Source organism: Electrona antarctica, assembly GCF_951216825.1.
Source record: "Electrona antarctica genome assembly, chromosome: 20".
Classification (NCBI taxonomy): domain Eukaryota; kingdom Metazoa; phylum Chordata; class Actinopteri; order Myctophiformes; family Myctophidae; genus Electrona; species Electrona antarctica.
The window spans coordinates 15,446,203-15,467,616 of record NC_136801.1 but is presented as its reverse complement, the minus strand read 5'-3'; the positions used below and the strand labels follow the sequence as shown (position 1 = coordinate 15,467,616).

Genomic DNA, 21,414 nt, shown 5'->3' with positions numbered 1-21,414 from the left:
GAGGCGGGTGAGACTGCTGGGATGCAGCAGCGAGGCAGCTACGGCTGCTGGCCTGGGTGAACTGGATTCATTAATGCCGTCTGCTTCCAAACAGCACCTCCCACACATTCACACCGTAAAATCCTGAATGTTCATTTAACGCAGCTGGTGCAAATGGACCCTTGCGGGTTAAATTAACACTGAATCTTGCCTTGTGCAGAGAGATAAACTAGACCCGCACGAAGCAAACACAGCGAGCTCGTAAACAACACATGGCTATTCAATGCAAGATCCCCGGTGTTTAAAAAAGTCACCCTGTAGCACTCTCTAAAGCCTGATTCATACTTGACGATGTTGGGCATCATCGATGTGCGACATCGTCAGTACGCGTGCTCGGCTAATTTAGACTGTGAACTTGTAGGTCTGCTACGCCGCATAAATTAGGCTTAACCCTCCCATCTCTAATCTATCTTTCCCTCTCTCTGCAGCATTGCAGATTCGAGCCCATGCATCAGCTCCATCCATCAGCCCTCGTTACCACTTACTCCTTCCCTCTGAGGGCTCTATGCAGACCACATTCTTAGAGCATTGTTCATCTATCAGCAGAGTGGAAAAAATATATGTGTGCGTGTGTGTGTGTGAGTGAGTGAGAGCTCGAGAGGGAGTCTACACCCATAACAGAGGCGCCCGGCCCCCGAGTCTGTTTTATTATTCATACTCATGTGTGGATCCTCTTTCAGCCCACAGACACCTGCCAGAGATACACATAGCCCATACTGATGTTCTCTTTCTGTTCTCACTTCCACCCCTACCTCCTTCTCCATCTCTCTCTCTGCATGCAGTAGGGCTATTATGCTCAACAGAGCCTTTCCTTACAGAGCAAACTTGGAATATACAAAAACCACACACCACGTCCTCCCCAAAACCCCCACACCACGTCCTCCCCAAAACCCCCTTTGAGTGTACTGACATTTTGCACATTTCACATTCAATGCTAAAACAAGTTAAGACACAATGACTGAGACAGATACGTGGCTGTGCACCGTCCTGAATTCACCCTCCTGAATTCAGATACATGTGCAACTATACATGCAAGTAAGAAAGTACAAAGAAAAATATGTTTTGTTATGTGGCACACACACACACACACACACACACACACACACACACACACACACACACACACACACACACACACACACACACACACACACACACACACACACACACACACACACACACACACACACACACACACACACACACACACACACACACACACACACACACACACACACACACACAGCAATATTCTTGTTTCTACAGCCCACACACATAACATTGTATTATCCCAGCTCTAGTCCTGACTCGCGTACAGAACACAAGTACATTTCTACCATCCCAATGATGCCCCGTCTTCGCATTGACGTCACGCACATTAAGCTTTGCTATTTAGCGTTGACCGGAGTTGGATGTATGCGCCTGATAAACTCACCATATTGGCTGGCCCCGACAGGCACAGTTACCACAGCAATCTGTCCTCTCTCTGTATGCTGCCACACAGCAATCAATTCACTGTGAGAAAAAAGCCTTCGAAACACAATGTGCCGGAAAAGTGGCACGTTAACAGCCGCTGGCACAAGCTGATTTACCAGCCTGTCCCTCTCCGTGTCCACGCACGCACGCACGCACGCACGCACGCACGCACGCACGCACACACGCACACACACACACACATCATCAGTGATCGGGTCTCTCGACATCAGACACCCTCACCCAGGCAACCCAGCCGGGACTGATCAGGTCCCGGCTTGTGTCTTGTGCGTTTTAACAGCACATCGCCCAATCGCCCGAAAAGATGAATTATTTGTATATTTTCGGGCGACGTTGCTCTGCCCACTTTTCGCCTGCTATTGCCAGTAGTCGCCGACTCCCATAGACAAATAATGCACTTCGTCTGGCTGTCGCCCGCTGTTAAAACGTACTGGAAGTAGCTTGTGTGGTCCACGGATCTCCTCGCTTGATCTACAGCCATCTCTACGCCTTTTCTGCTGCGTCTGTGGTGTTTTTGATGGCCCTTTCACTCCCAGCATCTTGAGTGCCCTGATGAGAGACTGGCCGACGAATCCTCTGCATCCGACCAACATGGGGTTACATCGGGAGCTCATCCCCTGCTTCGGCATTCGCCTGCCAGCTCCTCGTACTTGGCCCTCTTCCTCTCAAAGGCCTCCTCCGTCCGGTCTTCCCAGGGAACAGTCAACTCCAGCAGGACCACTTGTCTTGACGTTTCTGACACCAGGACAATGTCTGGCCTGAGTGTGGTCACTGCAATGTTCTCTGGGAATTTGAGCTGTCTCCCTAGGTCGACCTTCAGCTGCCAGTGCCGAGCTGTTGCCAGCAGCTCCCCTGCTTGACTCAGGCGCTGCTGTGGCTTCTCCTCAGCGATGGATTGCCTTGTTGGTTGTTGGTGTTTACTGGTGGAGACCCCTGTGCTGATGACCTCTGCGATGACCCGCAGCAGTAACGCCCGTCGATCCTATAGCTCAGGATGTGCTCCGCTACATCCAAGACCCGGCAGATGGAGTTGAAGGAGAACATCTACCACGCTGGCATTGGACCCTGCTGAACTGTCTCCGTATTGGGGTTGGTCGCTTCAAATCGTCCATGAAGGAGTGGGTCCTGGCAGACAGCACATCATGCGAGTGTGGTGAGCCTGAGCAGACTGCCGACCACATAATCACCACCTGTCCTCTGTACAGACCTCCTTCAGAGGCTGGCCTCTTCCACGTGGGACCAGAGACAATGGAGTGGCTTTGCAACACTGAACTGGACATACGACGACGATACACGGAATAAGAAGGATGTGCTCCAGTGATCCGGTGTGGCTCAGATCTCCATAGCTCTGTCCACGATATCTTCTGGTTCTCGTCCCATCGGGTCCATGCCCCCTGCTGCCGCATCCCTACTGTCCTACTGCAGCGGGCTTCCTCCGCCCCTGCTCAGACCTCCTCCTGGATCAGCTGCTGCCTTTCCCTTCCCTGGGGCTTGTTGTAGCGAGGTCTTGGGTTGCTCCCAATGTTCCCACCAGTTCGCTGTGTCGCAACCGTGACTCAGCCTGGTTGACTGCCTCGTGAGCCTTCCATTACGAATAGAAATCACATTTCTGTTGTAAAAAAAAGCAAGGCTTTTGCACACCTACAGGCGACAGGTGCGTAGGAGGGTAAGGTGCCCGACAATGAAAAAGTCTTTGTAAAAGAAAAACAGTTGCACAGGGCAGATATAACAAATAACATACATATTTAATAACTTTATGCTTTAAAAAAACATTAGTGATAGCCGATATGCAAGCTCAAAAGGCATCGCGTGTTGAACTTGTATAGCTGGATATATTATTTTAACATGGAAATGATCAATATTATGCAAAATGTAATTGTGATTATATGAAATTATTATCTCACACACACACACACACACACACACACACACACACACACACACACACACACACACACACACACACACACACACACACACACACACACACACACACACACACACACACACACACACACACACACACACACACACACACACACACACACACACACACACACACACACAGGAAGGAGTGTTAATAGTTGAGCTGAAAGTGGTGCAACAGAGAGTAGGCCAGGCAGGCTAATGTGGAAGGATAGTGTTTCACGTCTGATCACAGTCACAGTCATAAACCACCCGCCTCCTGTAAGCCGCATCTCTCTCGTTGGCCTACAACAACATATGCAAATGTGGGTCACCGGTTACCTGTGACACGAGCCTGTTTACAAACACTGTCGGCCACGCTGGGACCCATAGAGACACCTTACTACAGCCACCGTCTTTTTTTCCCCCTTCATTAATATGAGATGAGTGTGAAGTGCACAGCCATTAACGAATGAGTCACGTTTGGCCACGGCAAACAGAGAGCCATGGTTGAGGCTAAGGCATGCTACTGCATGCCTGGAGGCAGACACACGTGTGCAACATGCCAGCTTGGGGTTATGCAGAGGCCTGAGGTCTCAGGTCAATGGTCCTGAACCCTGAAATGAAAGGCCCTGTGAAGTGTTAACCCTAATAAATACCAGTGGTTCTCACATGCTTTCATGTCAAGGACATAGTGTAAAGTAACTATGTACATTTACTCAACTACTGTACTACTTAAGCACAATTTTGAGGTATTTTATTTTACTGGAGTATTTTCAATGTCAGTACTTCAGTACTTCACTTCAGCCCTATGCATATACAAGCTCACAACATGTCACTTTGTGATGCGTTGTGAGCTTGTAGATCAGCTATTTTCAACGCATCATATTATTACATATTACATCCGAACATATGTTCCCCGTGAGAACACATGGATGCACGCTCATTCACAGCTGCTGTTCAGCTTCCGCAATCCATTGTTTCCGTTTCCTCTCCCACTATTTCCGTTTACGTCATCGCCCTCTTCCGCTTGCACGAGCACCATCGTCGCCATTATACTTGGAGCGGAGTACCCACCCGTGTCCGGCAGAGAGGCACGCACGCGCGCACGCACGCAAACACACACACACACACACACACACACACACACACACACACACACACACACACACACACACACACACACACACACACACACACACACACACACACACACACACACACACACACACACACACACACACACACACACACACACACACACACACACACACAATGACATGGTTAAAATGACATTGATGCTGTATTCACATATGTTGCTGGGGACCCCCTTAAGGACTCATGGGGGTGCCACATTTTATACATCAGGAACACCGTGTCAGTTATGTGTTTGCCTGCCCGTGGTAATAATATATAACCTCAATACATTTAGCACAGTTCTTTCTCATGTAGTCCTCAACATGATTTTCCTGTGTGGCTTTGTTATGGGGCCTTAGTCAGACAAGCACTCACCGGCAGCGTGAGGTGATGAGAAATTGGACTTCAATTAAGCACATATGAAATCCCATGGGGAAGTGCACAGTGGTAGAAAAGAGGAATGAACAAAGACAGACAGAGACAGAGAGAGAGAGAGAGAGGGAGGAATGCTAGGTTATTGTGATGAACAATAGAGACAAAATGTTCTCCGATGAAAATTACAACCCTGATCCATCATCACATCATAAGGTTATGATCACCAATACTGAATGATCAGTCGAGTTCATGCACAGATTGCCATGATTGGTTTGAAAAATCAATCAATCAATCAATCAACTTAAGTATTGTCTCATCACAGTGAGGTGAAACTCTTGTTTATGCAGACTTTCACGTTTTCAGTTAAAGGCATAAAAGATAATTAGAAATAAATAATGAGTAAAAGAGAATTAGAAGTAAAGAATTCGGGGGTTCCGGTTTCCAGTTTGAGAGGATGACAGCTTGAGGAAAGCTTGCTCGGTCAAAATATATAATATCGGCCCCAAAGTCAATTCAAATTTCAAGAAGTTAAGTTTTATTTACTCTTAAGAAGGGGCGAGGATGGTGGCTACCGGGAAAAGAAAGAAAGTAAGGGAGAGCAAGCATGCCGGCGGTGAAAACGATGCACAACAACCTGAAGCTAACAATGATGCTAACGCTAGCACTTCAGTGACGCAGCAACTGGATGCCAACGTGGGATCTCCGGCCGCGGTGGCTAGCAGCGTAGCCCCCCCCTCGCCCAGCTCCGACGGCGGGGACATAGCCGACCAAGAGGAGGAGCTAAACCTGGCTATAATCCTGAGGGAACTGGGCGGTTTCAGGCAAGACAACAAGAAACAGATGCAAGACCTGAAAGGAGAAATAGCTAAAACAAACGCGAGGGTGGACCAGGCCGAAGCTAGGATCGTAGGGAGCGAGGAAAGGCTACAGAACGTGGAAGAGATACTAGCAGAGATGCTAACGATCCAGGAGGCTCTCCAAACGAAGATAACTGATTTACAGGGGCGATCCAGGAGGGACAACGTGAGAATATACGGGATAGCAGAGGGGACAGAGGGGACAGCTAGGTCCCTTATCCCCTTTGTGGCAAAGATGCTGAGAGAAAATCTGATGCTGAGAGAAAATCTGAAATCTGAAAATCTGACGCCATTACAGATACAAAGAGTGCATCGCGCCCTGGCACCGCTGCCCCCAAAGGGCGCCCAACCCAGATCGATCGTGGGAAAGTTCCTGAGCTTCACCATGAAAGAAGAAGTGCTTAAGCAGACCTAGGAGAAGAAGGGCTTTACATGGCAAAACTGTAAAATCAGCCTCGACCATGATTATGCACCAGAAATATTGGCCAAAAGAAAAGAGTATGCTGAGGCACGGAGGGTCCTGAAAACAAAAGACACACGGTTCCAGACGCTGTTTCCTGCGCGACTAAGAGTCCACCATGCCGATGGGATGAAGACATATGCTACAGTGGAAGAGGCGACGGCAGACCTGGCGAGGCGTGGACTGGCGGTTGAAGTGATCAAGAGACCAACGACGCTCTGGGAGAGGATCAGGAGGTGTGCGTGGCAGACGGCGGGGGGAGCTCGCCCACCGCGGGCCGGCGGGGCTCCAGGATACATAGAGAGGCTGCAAGTATTCAGACGTGAAGATACAGACTAATCTCCTTTATTTTTCTTTCGAAGGGATAAAAAAAGGGAAGGGGGGGGGGTATATTGATGCAATTGTGTGTGTGTGTGTGTCACCAATATATCACTGAAATTGAACTGATAATCTGGGGGAATGAATGGGTTTCGACACACTGTATGACTTGAAATAATGTGGGATTAAATATGTGGAATGTTATATCACGGAAAGTTAACTGATAAGCTAGGGGTGGGGTGGGGTGGGGGGGTTATTTTCTACTAGACATAACAATGCTGCATTTGTTTTGATACGATCGAGACATATTACTATGCAAGACTTTTCTTTCATAGCTGTCATCAGGGTTGAGGGCCCTCTAGCACAAGCAGGGAATAGAGGTTATCCCTTAGTTAGGAGGTTGGGCAGTGGAAGGGTTCCACTGCTGGAACTCAGGTTTACAATGTTTTTTGACCATTTACGGTATTATTATAGTGTGTGTATTTTGCTTTTTCTGCCCACTCTTTCTTCCTTTTCTCCTGAAATGTACACTCTGATGTGATATTGCCCTGTTGCCCCTGTTAAGTGTTGACTTGATGCCATATGTAGTCCATCTGAAGAAAGCGAGGATTATACAGAGATGGATGGAGTCACTTGGAGGGGGCATGAGGGGGGAGGGAGGGAAGAGGGGGGGGGGATCCTGGGAATTGCACTTGTGTCCTATGTATAAATAGAAATGCTGTCTATACTGTACTGCTTTTTCCAAATAAAATAAATATTATTTAAAAAAAAAAAGTAAGTAAGTAAGTAAGTAAGTAAAGAATTCAAAATAAAAAGAGCACAAAAAGCATGAAAATAGCAGTATGTTAAAAATCAGGTCCTATGCGATGCAAGAGTGGTCTAAAGAGGTCTGAAATCACATGTTGTGCATTCATGGAGAGGGAATGAAGTTGCAACTGAGTCTCTGATTGATATTTCAATCAATACAATATACAATATTTCATTTTCGAAAGTTCCACAACCGCTTTTCTTTTCTCACAGCGGCATCCCAAAGATATTGTACAACAGAGATTGCTTCAGAAATCTCATTAAGTCAAGCGTTACATCCCTTTAGTGAAAGAGCACAGACTTTCCTTATACCTACCAAAGTTGCTACTTTAGATTGCTTTTCTAGTACACATTTTTCATATGAAAAGGAACGAAGAAATACATTTAAAAAGAAGAAAAAGCCATCACTCCGACTGGACGGAACAAAGAACACATCTGAAGGCGAGGTTAAGCCTCTCTCTCTCAATCAGTCTCCCTCTCTGTCTCTCTCAACGCTTTCTCTCTCGCTCCGTTGCTCCATCCATCTCTCTCGCGCTACTCCCGTCGTTCTGCTTCCTCTACTTATCAGAAGGGGTGACGCCGGTACAGGAGGCATTCATTTGTGGAGTCCTTTGAAGGATCTTCCATCCAATCAGGGTTGGGGCCACAGAGGTGTACGTGAGCGACATTCTGCTGTCCTCCCTTCTGTGATGTCTCAACATCAGGACCAGGGCTCCAGAGGAGGTGAGCGAGGGACGGTAGTATGTGTGTGTGTGTGTGTGTGTGTGTGTGTGTGTGTGTGTGTGTGTGTGTGTGTGTCTGTGTGTGTGTGTGCGTGTGTGTGGTAGTAGGAGACCTTTTAGCATTGCAGCCTGTCTGTGCCCTACTCCCGCCTTGGGATTTTTAAGGAATGTTTAAAGATGTTACGGTTAGCTTTTGGTATTTTGTACCGTCTACCAGAGGGTAGTTTGAACTCTTCACTCTGCAGGGAGTTCGAACTCTTCACTCTGCAGGGAGTTCGAACTACTTCCCTCTGGTAGACGGTACAAAATACCAAAAGCTACCCGTAACATCTTCATTCCTAATGCCATTGAGGCACTAAATGATACCATGTCTCGTTAGATTTGCCACTGTTGTCCTGCATTTTTGCCATAACAATTTACAATTTAGGCATTTAGCAGACGCTCTTAATCCAGAGCGATTTACATTAAGCAAGAACAAAAAAGCATGGGGATACATCACATATATAAAAATGCATTTATCAAATAAAACATGCATAAGCTAAGAACGTAACTAGAACATATCTATATAATGACACTATACATATAAACTATACATATATGCTATACTATGCTATACATATGTCCTATGAAGTGCTATGACTACATACAATGCAATTATTGTTCTGTCTACATGACATGCTATAAGTCTGTTTAAAATGCTATCTAAGTCTAAAAAAGTGCTATCTAAGGGGGTAGGGTAAGTGCTATGGGCCATGATGGAGTCTGAAAAGGTGGGTTTTCAGACTACGGCGGAAGATTGGGAGTGATGCTGCAGTTCTGATTGCAACGGGAAGTGCATTCCACAGTTTTGGGGCCAGAAGGGAGACGAGTTTGGGACGTGTGGAGCGTTGTCCCGGCGTTTTTAGTGAGGGTACTTCCAGCTTTCCTGCGTTGGCTGATCTGAGTGAGCGGGAGGGTTTGTAGGTAAAGATAGATAAGATAAAGATAATTGTGTGTAAGTGTTGTTGCTTTTTGTTACTGTTGTTTATGAGACCGAAGACAAATGTCCACATTGTGGACAATAAATGAAACATTAGCAATAACATGCACAGCGAAATATTGAGAGTTAAGATACTATAAATACAAAAACTTTACTGCTCTGTGTGTATATGTGAAAGAGGTCTCCATCCCTGTCAATGCAAGGGTTCAGCATCAACGGTACACCCTTCCAGGTTGTCCAGCAATTTTTGAAAACCACCACTTATAAACCCCAACAAAAGTCTATAGATCGGTGTGTGTCTCCACGCTGCTCTATGGAGCAGAAGCCTGGACTTTATATCGTTGTCATATGCAACGTCTCGATAAGTTCCACATCAGATGCCTCCAGCGCATCCTTGGCATCACCTGGCAGGACTGTGTCCCCCACAGTGACATCCTCCGTCAGCATCTAGCCAACCCTAGCACAGAGGCAACTCCAGGACCGTGTCCCGCACAGTGACATCCTCCGTCAGCATCTAGCCAACCCGAGCACAGTGACATCCTCCGTCAGCATCTAGCCAACCCTAGCACAGTGACATCCTCCGTCAGCATCTAGCCAACCCTAGCACAGAGGCAACTCCAGGACCGTGTCCCGCACAGTGACATCCTCCGTCAGCATCTAGCCAACCCGAGCACAGTGACATCCTCTGTCAGCATCTAGCCAACCCGAGCACAGTGACATCCTCCGTCAGCATCTAGCCAACCCTAGCACAGAGGCAACTCCAGGACCGTGTCCCCCACAGTGACATCCTCCGTCAGCATCTAGCCAACCCTAGCACAGTGACATCCTCCGTCAGCATCTAGCCAACCCTAGCACAGAGGCAACTCCAGGACCGTGTCCCCCACAGTGACATCCTCCGTCAGCATCTAGCCAACCCGAGCACAGTGACATCCTCCATCAGCATCTAGCCAACCCGAGCACAGAGGCAACTCCAGGACCGTGTCCCTCACAGTGACATCCTCCGTCAGCATCTAGCCAACCCGAGCACAGTGACATCCTCCGTCAGCATCTAGCCAACCCGAGCACAGTGACATCCTCCATCAGCATCTAGCCAACCCGAGCACAGAGGCAACTCCAGGACCGTGTCTCTCACAGTGACATCCTCCGTCAGCATCTAGCCAACCCGAGCACAGTGACATCCTCCATCAGCATCTAGCCAACCCGAGCACAGAGGCAACTCCGGTCATCTGGATGACTGGCTGCCGTTTGCCCCGTCAAGTCAAGTGCTTTATGTGGGACAGCTCCTGTCAGCCAGCAGGAAGCCAGGTGATTGAATACTTTATTAGACAGTACAGTCAGACACTTCGTCTAAAATCACACCTGTGTAAAGTGAGGGGCGCTCTTATCATCATACGGCATCATACATCATCTCATTCTGGCTAAACACAATTTGCGGACTGAGAGAAGAAGTGTGCGCATGCAAGAGTGTGTGTGTGTGTGTGTGTGTGTGAGAGAGAGAGAGAGAGAGAGGGAGAGTGAGTGGATGGTGGGCGGGATAGAGCCAGCACATGAATAAATAAGAGTGATTGACAATTTACAATTCCAATTGCATAAAGCTAGTAATAGGTGTGCTTATTTTAAATGACAAGATGTGGGTGCCAGTAAACTGTGTTAAGCGCCATTCACACAACCATAACTATATCGTTCACCATTGTATAATTTTTTATAGTTGGTGTGAAACCATATTTTTTTTATAGTTATAGTGCTCAGTGTGAATGGCCCTTTAAGCCCCATTTCGGGGCCTTATATAATCAGGGGGCAGGAGAGCTCACCCCAACGCAGATGTCATGACTGCCGGCCAATACTGGTTGGATTAGTGACAGAGAGGATAGCAGGGACCTTTCCCCCCTAGTGAGACACCTCACTCATTATTCCCAGGGTCACACAAGTTGAGTGTATACCAATCCATTGTTTCCCCTTGAGTTGGCCGCTTCAATTTGCCCTACGAAGAAGTGGGGCCTGACAGACAGCACAGCATGCGAGTGTGGGGATCTTGAGCAAACTGCCGACCACATAATAAACACTTGTCCCTCCTTGTCGACTACTTTCAGAGAAGGGCCTCTTCCTAGTGGGACCAGACACGAGGGCATGGCTGCACAACACTGGGTTGGACACTAAATGACAATACACGAAAGAAAGACTTTATTATTGCGACCGAAGGTCGCAGTTTACTATGAAAACCTGCATCTCCCGTCAGTCGGTCGGTTGATCACGACTCCATATATGGTCAGGCCTCGTGACATCACGCCACCATATATGGCCGTCCCCATATATCATATATGGAGCCGGCCAGCAACTCTACATCTGACCTCAAACCCTTAGATCTCCATATATGGAGCTGACCTGTTCTGACATTCCATATGTTGATCCTTTCCCACCCGTCCTTCCTCTTCGATGTCTCCCTGACTGATACCTGTCCATTCAAACTCTAGACAGGCCCGCCCCAAAGTTATTAGTGCAGCCGCGCCTCGGCAGCCATTCTCAACAGGCCCAAAAATGAAGGCCCGGCCCTACCTGGGCCCTCATCAAACCCTGTACACTCAAGACATGCTCCATATATGGCCAGACCTCACCAAACCCTGTACACTCAAGACACTGCCCCCGCTGCCACCCTTAGATCTCCATATATGGAGCTGATCTGTTCTGACATTCCATATATTTGATCTGACGCTCATGCCAAAGCGCCAGCACTCGCCCAGCAGTCTGCCGTCACCCAGGCGGATGTGCCCGCTTCTCGCCCTCAGCGCGTCTTACTGGTTATACTAGTGTGTACTTCTTCTAGCAGCAGATGCCTTGGGAAGAGTTCAGAATCGCTGGCCAATTGGAGGGGAGAATAGAGAGTTATTGAACGATTTCAACGTTTTCAATGATTTAAGTCCTGGAGTGCAATAACAATAGTCTGCTTGCCTATAGGCAACCACACTAATTAGCCTGCCTCCAGCATTTAGGGCTATGACACTTGCACACACACATACTGGATACTCACACAGACCAAAACATACTAATATGCAGTGACACACACATAGTGAAGGTGATTATACTGTATAAGCCAAGGTATGGCATCAAACTCTCTCTACATTATTTTGTGGGCAGTTTTTGAGATTTTTGCTCCTGTGCACAGCTTTGTGTGTCTGTATGAGCACGGAATGTGCTCAGCTGATTGGCTGAGTATGGAATGTGATGTATGATGATAAGAGTGCCGCTCACTTCACAGGAGTTCAACGATGCAGGATAGGAGGCACATGAGCAATTGTTCCATTGTTCGTACACCGTCATATGTGGAAATATGATGTATTTATAAGTATTCTTTTACAGAGGCATACAGAAGTCCTCTGACCTTGTGACTGCTACGACTAAATTGGATCAGCTCGAATGCTTCACGCGGAAATAAAACTATTAGTCTATAAGCTGGAAATGGAAGCAAATAATAATATTCAGACGGACATGGAGGGATTGAAGAAGACATGAATTGAATGTTCAAAGTCCCATGGGCCACATGCAGGCTATGAGAGGCCCCGGACAGCTCACTGTGACTGGTCTCAGATCTTCCCAGGGCAGGGGGGGCCCTGCCACCTTCGGTCCTCATCAAACCCAAAGAGACAGGACAAGGCTGGCAGTGTGACACATGTCAGCGAGCAAATACTGTACTAATAGGGGCCGAAGGGGAATAAAGTTGTGTTGAAGAAAGCAGAGTGTAGGAAATACTGTATATGCAAATGCCTTCTCCTAAATACATGGTTATATACACCAGTGGTTCCCTCAGTAAGGTCCAGGGGCCCCCAGGGGTAGTTGAGGGGGGTTACAGGGGGTCCCGGGCTAAATATAATAATATAGCATCAAAATCAGTTTAACCTCTTTTAATCCTATACAGTCTACTACAGCTGAGATGTTTTGAAAATTGCACATCTACAAGATGTGAGATGTTTTTATTTATTTGAAACATTGCAACACCACAAATCTTGAAAGGTCCCTGGCACAAAATATTTTCAGATGGGGGCCCACGGCCAAATACATATACATTTGGGTCTTGTTGACATGAAAACGTTTGAGTATGGTCTACAACCTCCAATAGGGGTTGGCAGAGACAGGGACCATTACATGCAAACGTGGGGTGAATTGACGACTACATTGGGGAGAAAATACTAAACTGTAAAACTAAACAAAATGTTTAATTATTGTTGCATCTTGTGTACACGGGTACATAGGAGTACAATTATTGTTTTATTGTGTGGTGTCCTTGTTTGAGGATCTGTGGGAAATGCTGCTGTTTATTTGTTTTGCCTCTAAAATGTATTATCTTTTGCTAGCACAGATACATGGCTTGTTCCGTTTTGGCAGTGCAAGGATTATATGCTCTCTTGAGCAGTTTTATATTCTTTTTATTAGAATATAAGAAGCATTGGCCTGGGCCATGGCTCAGCGGTCCAGGCACCTTGGCTGGTAATCCAGTCTGGCAGTGTGCCGCGGGTTCGACTCCCAATCCTGACGGCCTTTACTGCATGTCTCCCCCCCCCCATCTCTCTCCCCATTTCCTGTCAGCCTACTGTCTATACCTCCATACAAAATAAAGGCGGAAAAACATTAAAAAAAAAGAATAGCCTACATTTAAGAAGCATTAGCACCACAGTCTACCTCGAGAAACGGACGTGTTCCAGCACGTACGCCTTCTTCAGCGTTTCAAACAAAAATGACATATAATATAGCTAAACGATAGTGAACAGTTGTGTCTCATTAGTGAATATAATTCATAACATTATAAATGATGTGTTTACATTCAATGTGTCATCAATATTATTTGTATTTTACAGTTTCCACAATCAATAATTTGATAAAAAAGAAAATAAATCAATAACAATTCATCATTCAACCCCTTTGGGAACTCTCCATTTAGGAAATGGATCTAGTAAGCCTCCCTTTGAAATAGTACCCGGTCTATGTCTCCACCTCTTCTTGGTGGGATGACTGCTTCTAAACCTATAGGCAACAGAGTCTTATGCACACCTGATATGCTCTGAGACGGGTGCGTAGGCAGGGCTCAATGTATTCAGAAAAAATGCACAAGTGCACAAAGACCTGCACACCGTTTGCACTTGCAATACGAACACTTTATTTAGGCAACGTTTTGGGCAAAGTCTTTGACCGAAACGGTGCCTAAATAGTGTTAATCATGAAATCAATATTGCTCTTATGCTCTGCAATTCTAGTTTGAATTGATCCATTTTGGGCCTAGTAATAAGCAACTGGTGAGGCAACGCAATGATGAAAAAGAGAAGCAGCACACATGACAATATCAATATTGCAATCAACTCTGCAAAACATTAGCATTCTTGTTATTGTGCACGGCTTACTGAAAAAATAATCACTTCCATTTTGGAGGGCCATCATAAAGCTCTCCAGTCAGAGCTGTGATATTCCTTGAAATTGAAAATTGAGACAGAGAAAAACAGAAGGTGACAGAAAGAGCGACGGTATAGAACCAGGTACTGCAGATACCTGGTTAATAATATAAAAAAAAATCCTTATCTCTGACTGCATTTCTATGCATTTGATGTATTACCTTGTGTTGACCTAGCTTTCTTATTGTAAATCGCTCTGGATTAAGAGTGTCTGCTAAATGCCTAAATTATAAATTGCAAATGGACTGCACATACAACACAAGCTCACTGTGAAAACCGTGGCAGCTATATTTACTTTCTCTGCCCACAACACTGTGCTTTGCCCAGCTTTGCTTTAGGTCTGAAATATTTTCATAGGCATTCATTTGTCCATTCGTTCGTCCACCCACACAACCATCCATTCCTGCTATCCATCCATACATCATTGTCTCCACCAGGCCGAAGGCATGGGGAGAGAGTATGTTTTGCACTCCGTCCGTGTGTGTGTCCGTCCGTCCTCCTTCCGTCCGTCCGTTATCAGCTAATCTCCGGCACAGTTAACCCGGTCGATGCCAAACTTTGCACACACACTCCCTGGATGCCAACGATGAACCTCTGCCCCACATTTTCCAGAACGGTCTGTTATAGCGCCACCATGAGACAACTTTTCACATTTTTTACCTAAAACTGCACCGATCTGCATGAAACGTTGCATGCACACTCCCTAGAGGCCAAGGACAAACCTTTGACCTGCATTTTCCGCATCTGCCTTTTATAGCGCCACCAGGAGGCCGACTTTTGTAAAACACATTTTTTTATATTACGCCTCCAGTTTCTGTCCAAAAATCTCACAAATCGTTACACAGTATCTCTATAGTCAAGTGCTCAAGTTGGATCTGTCTGATATTTCATATTCCATCCTAATTGGCTATAATTGGCTTTCAAAGTTTGCACGATTGCCCCATTTTGAACAAAAGCCTCAAATCATGAACGCAGCGTGCAATTTACGTGAAATCTTTCACACATTTTCTTACTAGGCTGAGGAATATATCCCACCCTTTTCACATTGGCCTGTTATAGCGCCACCAACAGGTTGATTTTTGCAAAACACATTTTTGGAACAAAATGCTAAATGCCTCAAATCATCCAATTGCCATCAATGGCGTATGAAGAAATGGCACCCTTTTCACATTGGCCTATTATAGTGCCACAACCTGACCTGGCTTGGTGGAGACCTGTGCCACTTTGGATTATTTTTCAACACTACGACAAAGGATCACACCATTTTAAAGCGGATTTTCATGAAAAGGAACGATGATGTTGGTGTGGTGGTTCTTCAAAGGTTAGTGAAATCTAGGCAGTCAACGGGGCATTGCGATTAATTAATTCCGCAGTCAAACTGTTATTGAAATTAAAATATACAACATATCCCTTAGCAAAGTGGAAGCATGATTCCAGATGAAGCCGGTAAATTTGACATAATGTCTTGTGTGCCACAAAAACTGAGTAGCACGGCAACATTTGGAGAGACAGTGAGGTCAAGAAGGTCGCTAACTGATGCTAGCGACTAGCAGTGTTAGTCACACTAATTACACAGCAAAGTGAAGCTTTCAAAGGCTCTCCTCTGCAAAGGCAAAGCCATTTCAGAGATGGAATTTAGAGTAGAATTTGCTGCAGGTAAAGAGTGAAAAACAGCCACATAATGTATTATTCACCGAGATGAACGCTCCCGCTGTTGCTACCTGTCTAACATGCGTCACGGTAAGGGGAAGAGACGAGAAGAGGGGAATAACCCATTGAGACCTGAAACGCATACATGTCACGTTAGCGTTTAACCACATTAACCATTAACCCATTTTGGGGCGGGAACCCGTTTTGGTGTTTTAAACATTGTTATAATTTAGCTATTGAAAAATAGCAGATCTACAAGCTCATAGCGCGCCACCGAGTGGCGCGCTATGAACTTGTAGGTCTGCTATTTTTGAAAAATCGTTAAAATGTGCCTCAAATCTTTCCGAAAATTGTCATGATTTAGAAAACTTTTTTTTTTAATTTCGACGTCAGGCCTGAATGGGATAAAAGAGAGAATGAGTGAAGGCGACGAGTGGGAGAGCTGCGAGCTAGTGTATGGGAAACCTGAAGTGAAGCAAGAAAGCAGAGCAGAGTTCTGTTCTCCCAGATTCTCCACAGAGCCTCTGGGCTCGCGGCTACTGTACTGCCATGTGTGTGTGTGTGTGTGTGTGTGTTCCAGAGATGGAACTGCGATGGAACAAAGACAGTGTCGTTATGGGGATGTGGGGATGCACACACTGGCACAACCGAGTGCATTATGCAGAGAATACAAATTCAAAAGCACACATACAGTATTCCCAGACATGCCCATGTTGTATACTATATATATATATATATAATTTATATACTGTGTGTGTGTGTGTGTGTGTGTGTGTGTGTGTGTGTGTGTGTGTGTGTGTGTGTGTGTGTGTGCGTGCGTGCGTGCGTGCGCACTTTAAAGCGGATTTAAAGCGGATTTACATGAAAAGGGGTGGTGGTGGCTCAGGGGTAGAGTGGCTGGATTGTAACCGCAAGGTTGCCAGTTCGAACCCGGGCTCCCCCAGAGTTAGTGTCGAAGTGTCCTTGAGCAAGACTCTGAACCCCTAATTGCTCCAGATGTGCTGGTTGGTGCCTTGCATGGTTTCCGCCGTAAAGCGCCTTGGATAAAGGCGCTATATAAATTTACCATTTCACACACACACACACACACACACACACACACCCCTTTACTTAATAGTTACGGTAATATATTCTTATTATTGCAACTGCAGATCGCAGTTACTATGAAAACGTGCAGGAAGGCTGTCACGATCAAGCCTGTAATGCTTCCATCACACGCTCTGAACGCAGAAGCAGTCACGCTGTCCTGTAACGCTGCTTCTGTCACGCTGCTACCTGTACATGCTTGCCTGTTACTCTATATGGTTACTCTTACTCTCACATGTGCTTTGAAGAGCCTTGGCTTGTAAGTTTTCATGCTTTAGTTGTACTTATACTGTTGCATTTCTGTATTTTGTGCAAAAGTGCAGAGAAATGTTTATCTTGAGAAGTTTATTTGTACGGAGGTATCCCCTAAAGTGACAGGAGCGCAACTTTTTCATATTGCGTCAAATAAGAACTGGGTTCCAAAAATAAACAAATGATCGCGGTGGTTTGAATCAAGAATCAACTGACTGAGAGAAAACGCTAATGTTACTGCCGTCGAATTATTAAAGATTTAGCTATTAAACAGACGCTATCAAATATCACTGACTGACTGTTGTGACGACACAGAGACACCTCCCTGACAATATCGCTGAGACAGTATATTTATTTTTGGACCACAATGCTTATATGAGACAATTTAAAATGAAACTTCTACGGCCCTGGACCAGGGGATGAGCGAGTGACATCAGGACTTCGGTAGAGATTTCACCGTCTGTCCGCTCCGCTGTAGTGCTGACATAATGAAGTGACATTATTCCGGTAGAGTGTCTCAGCCCTGCGGTCGCTTCTTGCCTTTAAGGTGTCTTACTGGTGATCTTTTTTTTTTTAAAGATTTGTTTTTGCATTTTTTGTCTTTATTGATAGTATGAAGTGAAGATGGACAGGAAAGAGGGAGAGAGAGAAGGGGAGAGACATGCAGCAAAGGTCGTCATGAACGTGACTGGAACATGCGACACGCTGTCAGGCAAATTTGCCAATAGGCTCCTGGACCACTTGGCCAGCATTATGATCTTTTAAGACAGTTCAGTCTATAAGAGAGTGAAAATCTTTCAAGGATTTATATTGTGGATGGACTCAAGGTTAGGGCCCACACATATTCACCACAAAGAAACTACTAGGCTCAAACTAAATGTTGAATGAGTCAGCAAAGTCACTGCAATTTTCACAGTCAATAGGGCAGTTCCAGCATTTGTTTGTTGAGAACAAAATAATTACCTAGGTGGGTCTGTATTTGACCCTGAATTCTGACTGTGTGTGTGGGCCGATCTAATAACTGCAGTTTTTCAAATGAATGTGTTCTGGATTTGCAGAGGTAAACTGAACTCCGTATTTCACTGCTTTTGAATCCTCTCTCACCACTGCTGCATTTATCTGTTCCATGACATTTTGCATCATACAAGATTAATTTATAAACAAGGTCCGAAACCAACATGCAGGCATTAAACATCACTGCTTGCTGCTCCTACTATTCTTATTTCTCGGTTGCACCACTGACACACACACACACACACACACACACACACACACACACACACACACACACACACACACACACACACACACACACACACACACACACACACACACACACACACACACACACACACACACACACACACACACACACACACACACACACACACACACACACACACACACAAGAGAGTGCATGCCACAGAGAGGCACTAGACAGTCAAGAGAATCAGAAGGCGTCGTCTGGAAGGACTGCTGGAGTCAATTATAACAAAATACACTCTGTGCCACAGATTAGCCTTTAATAATACAAGTACAGTAATTATTGCACTACATCATTAACGCCTCTTCTGCACTCCCTAATCATTCTCCACCCACTGGCCTGGAATTACAGCGAGCACAACCCACTCTAAAGAAATAACAGTACATCATCCACTCTGTGTGTTCTGATGCCAGGGCTGGACTGGGACAAAAATTCGGCCCAGTCATTTTCGCAGAAATTTGGCCCAGACCGGCCCACCACAACCAGCGCGCAGATAGCAGAAACTACCGCCCGCTCCGTCAAGGCACACACAAACAAACAAGCCCTAATACCACCACTTTTACAGAACAACATAAATGCTACAAACCAACAGACAACTACACAGCCCTTTGTTGCTCTCACTGACATGCTGGCAAAAGGATTCAAGATAGAAGAGGGTTTATTTGTCACTCACTGATACAGGTACAGTGAAATTATCATGATGGCACTGGCAGAATGGCAGCAGGCCCGGACTGGTCCGCGGGACCACCGGGACCTTTCCCGGTGGCCTGCCGCTTATTGGCCTGCCTGCCTGTCAAAATTATATAAAAAAAAAAAAAAAAAGAACTTGAGCGGCAGCCCACCGGGAATATGCCCGGTACGTCCTGTGGCCAGTCCACCCCTGTCTGATGCCATGGCTATTCAGTGTGTGTGTGTGTGTGTGTGTGTGTGTGTGTGTGTGTGTGTACTTTGTCTGTATAAACTACATAGGCCTGTGTTTTACCCTTATCTTTTTTGTAACACAGGCCCAGTAAGGACCTGTGGTGCTGCTTAGCCTTCTGCACCCAGTTGAGAAATCAATAATGGAGGACAAAGCAGAGCAAAGAGCAAAGAGTTTGTGAGGAGAAGGCTGATCAGGGTGGATGTACTGTTCTCATATCCAGGGTGGATGTACTGTTCTCATATCCAGCGATAAAGGAAAACACCATGCTGGATAGTTACTCCATTAGAATCATTTCATTAAAGACACATTAAGGACTCCTGAGTCTAGACCAGTGGTCTTCAAACATTTTCATGGAAAATTCATTCATCCAAAATGGATAAATATCTTTTGAAAAGATTCGTTTTGTGTTTTTGTTGCTAGATTAGATTTAGTAATTAGTGCAGAAACTGACTAGTTGTAGGTGGGGAGATAACAGTGGAGAGAGTGAAAGCTGCTATGATGATCTGAATGGTAATTATCTTAATAGACTAACTTCTAATCTAGAATGAGAAATTAAACTGTTCCTCAGTCCATCCCTCTCAGTCAGTCTGAAAAGCCTTGCAGAGAGAGGTCCTAGCCTACAGTACAAAGATGTAGCTTTTTTGTCTTCAAAAGACTGCACTTCCTCTAATTTGATTCATGTGATTTCATACATACATAGTTTTGTTGAGTAAATGTACGTGTAATAATCGTTGATCATCAACCCTGATCATTTCTCTCACTATAATCCTACCAAGATCCATATTGTCCCACCCCTACCATGGTCATGTATTTTCACCACCATCGGTGGGAGTATAAATTATGCACGAGACGCAGTGGCTTCCGCATGGCAGACCGGACGTCCTCACACAGTGACACTAACCTGATGTCCAGCCAGCGCAGCATGGGCATGGTGGCGGTGCCCAGCAGCAACACAGTGACGCAGACCACCAGCAGCGTGGTGCTGAGGAAGGAGCGCCGCACCTCGGTGGGCGTGTCGTTGGCTCTGAGAGCCAGGGCAAACGCCACAGCGCCCCTCAGACCTGGGAGAAAGGGAGAGAGGCAGTGGTCATCAATGTCCGTACACGCACACATGTGTCCAAATGTGGCACACTGTGCCACTTTTCCTTGTCTGTGGCAAATGTCAGATTTTATTTAGTTTAGACGTTTTTATTTTGATCATAAGATCCAACTACTGGATGTCAGTCGCCAGGTTTTCTTCATAATGTGTAGGACACTGATTTACTATGACACTATGGCTTTAAGGACCCTCGTACCTCTCAGAGACCACCTTCAAGGAACCCCAGAGGTCCCTTGGCCATCTCTTTGTGTTTCTGGTAATATTCTTGTCTGCTCTTGTCCGTGGAAAAAATAGAATTCCACTGCTCAAGCCATATAATTTGACTATTTTAAAATAGCCGATCTACAAGCTCACAACTTGTCGCAATGCAACAAGTTGTGAGCTCGTAGACAGCCATTTCCAGCAAAGAGCTAGAGAGAAAAGAGACAAAAAAGGACCAGGCCACGTACAGAGACTTGGGGGAGCCCAGTCAACTTATAAAGGGTTTAAGGTGTTGAGCATGACCGCACCCATATATCTTTCCAAAAGAAAAAAGTTATGAACTAGCTCTTTGATATAAGACCAACAACTGAACTCTGTTTATACAATCAACTGATTACATGGTGCCTTGCAA

General features: G+C 45.8%; 1 protein-coding gene across 1 annotated transcript in view; it reads right to left on the bottom strand.

Moving 5' to 3' along the window:
- LOC306912879 (sodium/hydrogen exchanger 9-like) overlaps positions 1 to 21,414 on the bottom strand; it is a 127,339-nt gene that overhangs the window by 49,733 nt on the left and 56,192 nt on the right. The window contains exon 12 of the mRNA XM_079489333.1: positions 20,604 to 20,763. Within this exon, the coding sequence (XP_079345459.1) occupies positions 20,604 to 20,763 (160 nt within the window). The remainder of the gene's footprint in view (positions 1 to 20,603; positions 20,764 to 21,414) is intronic.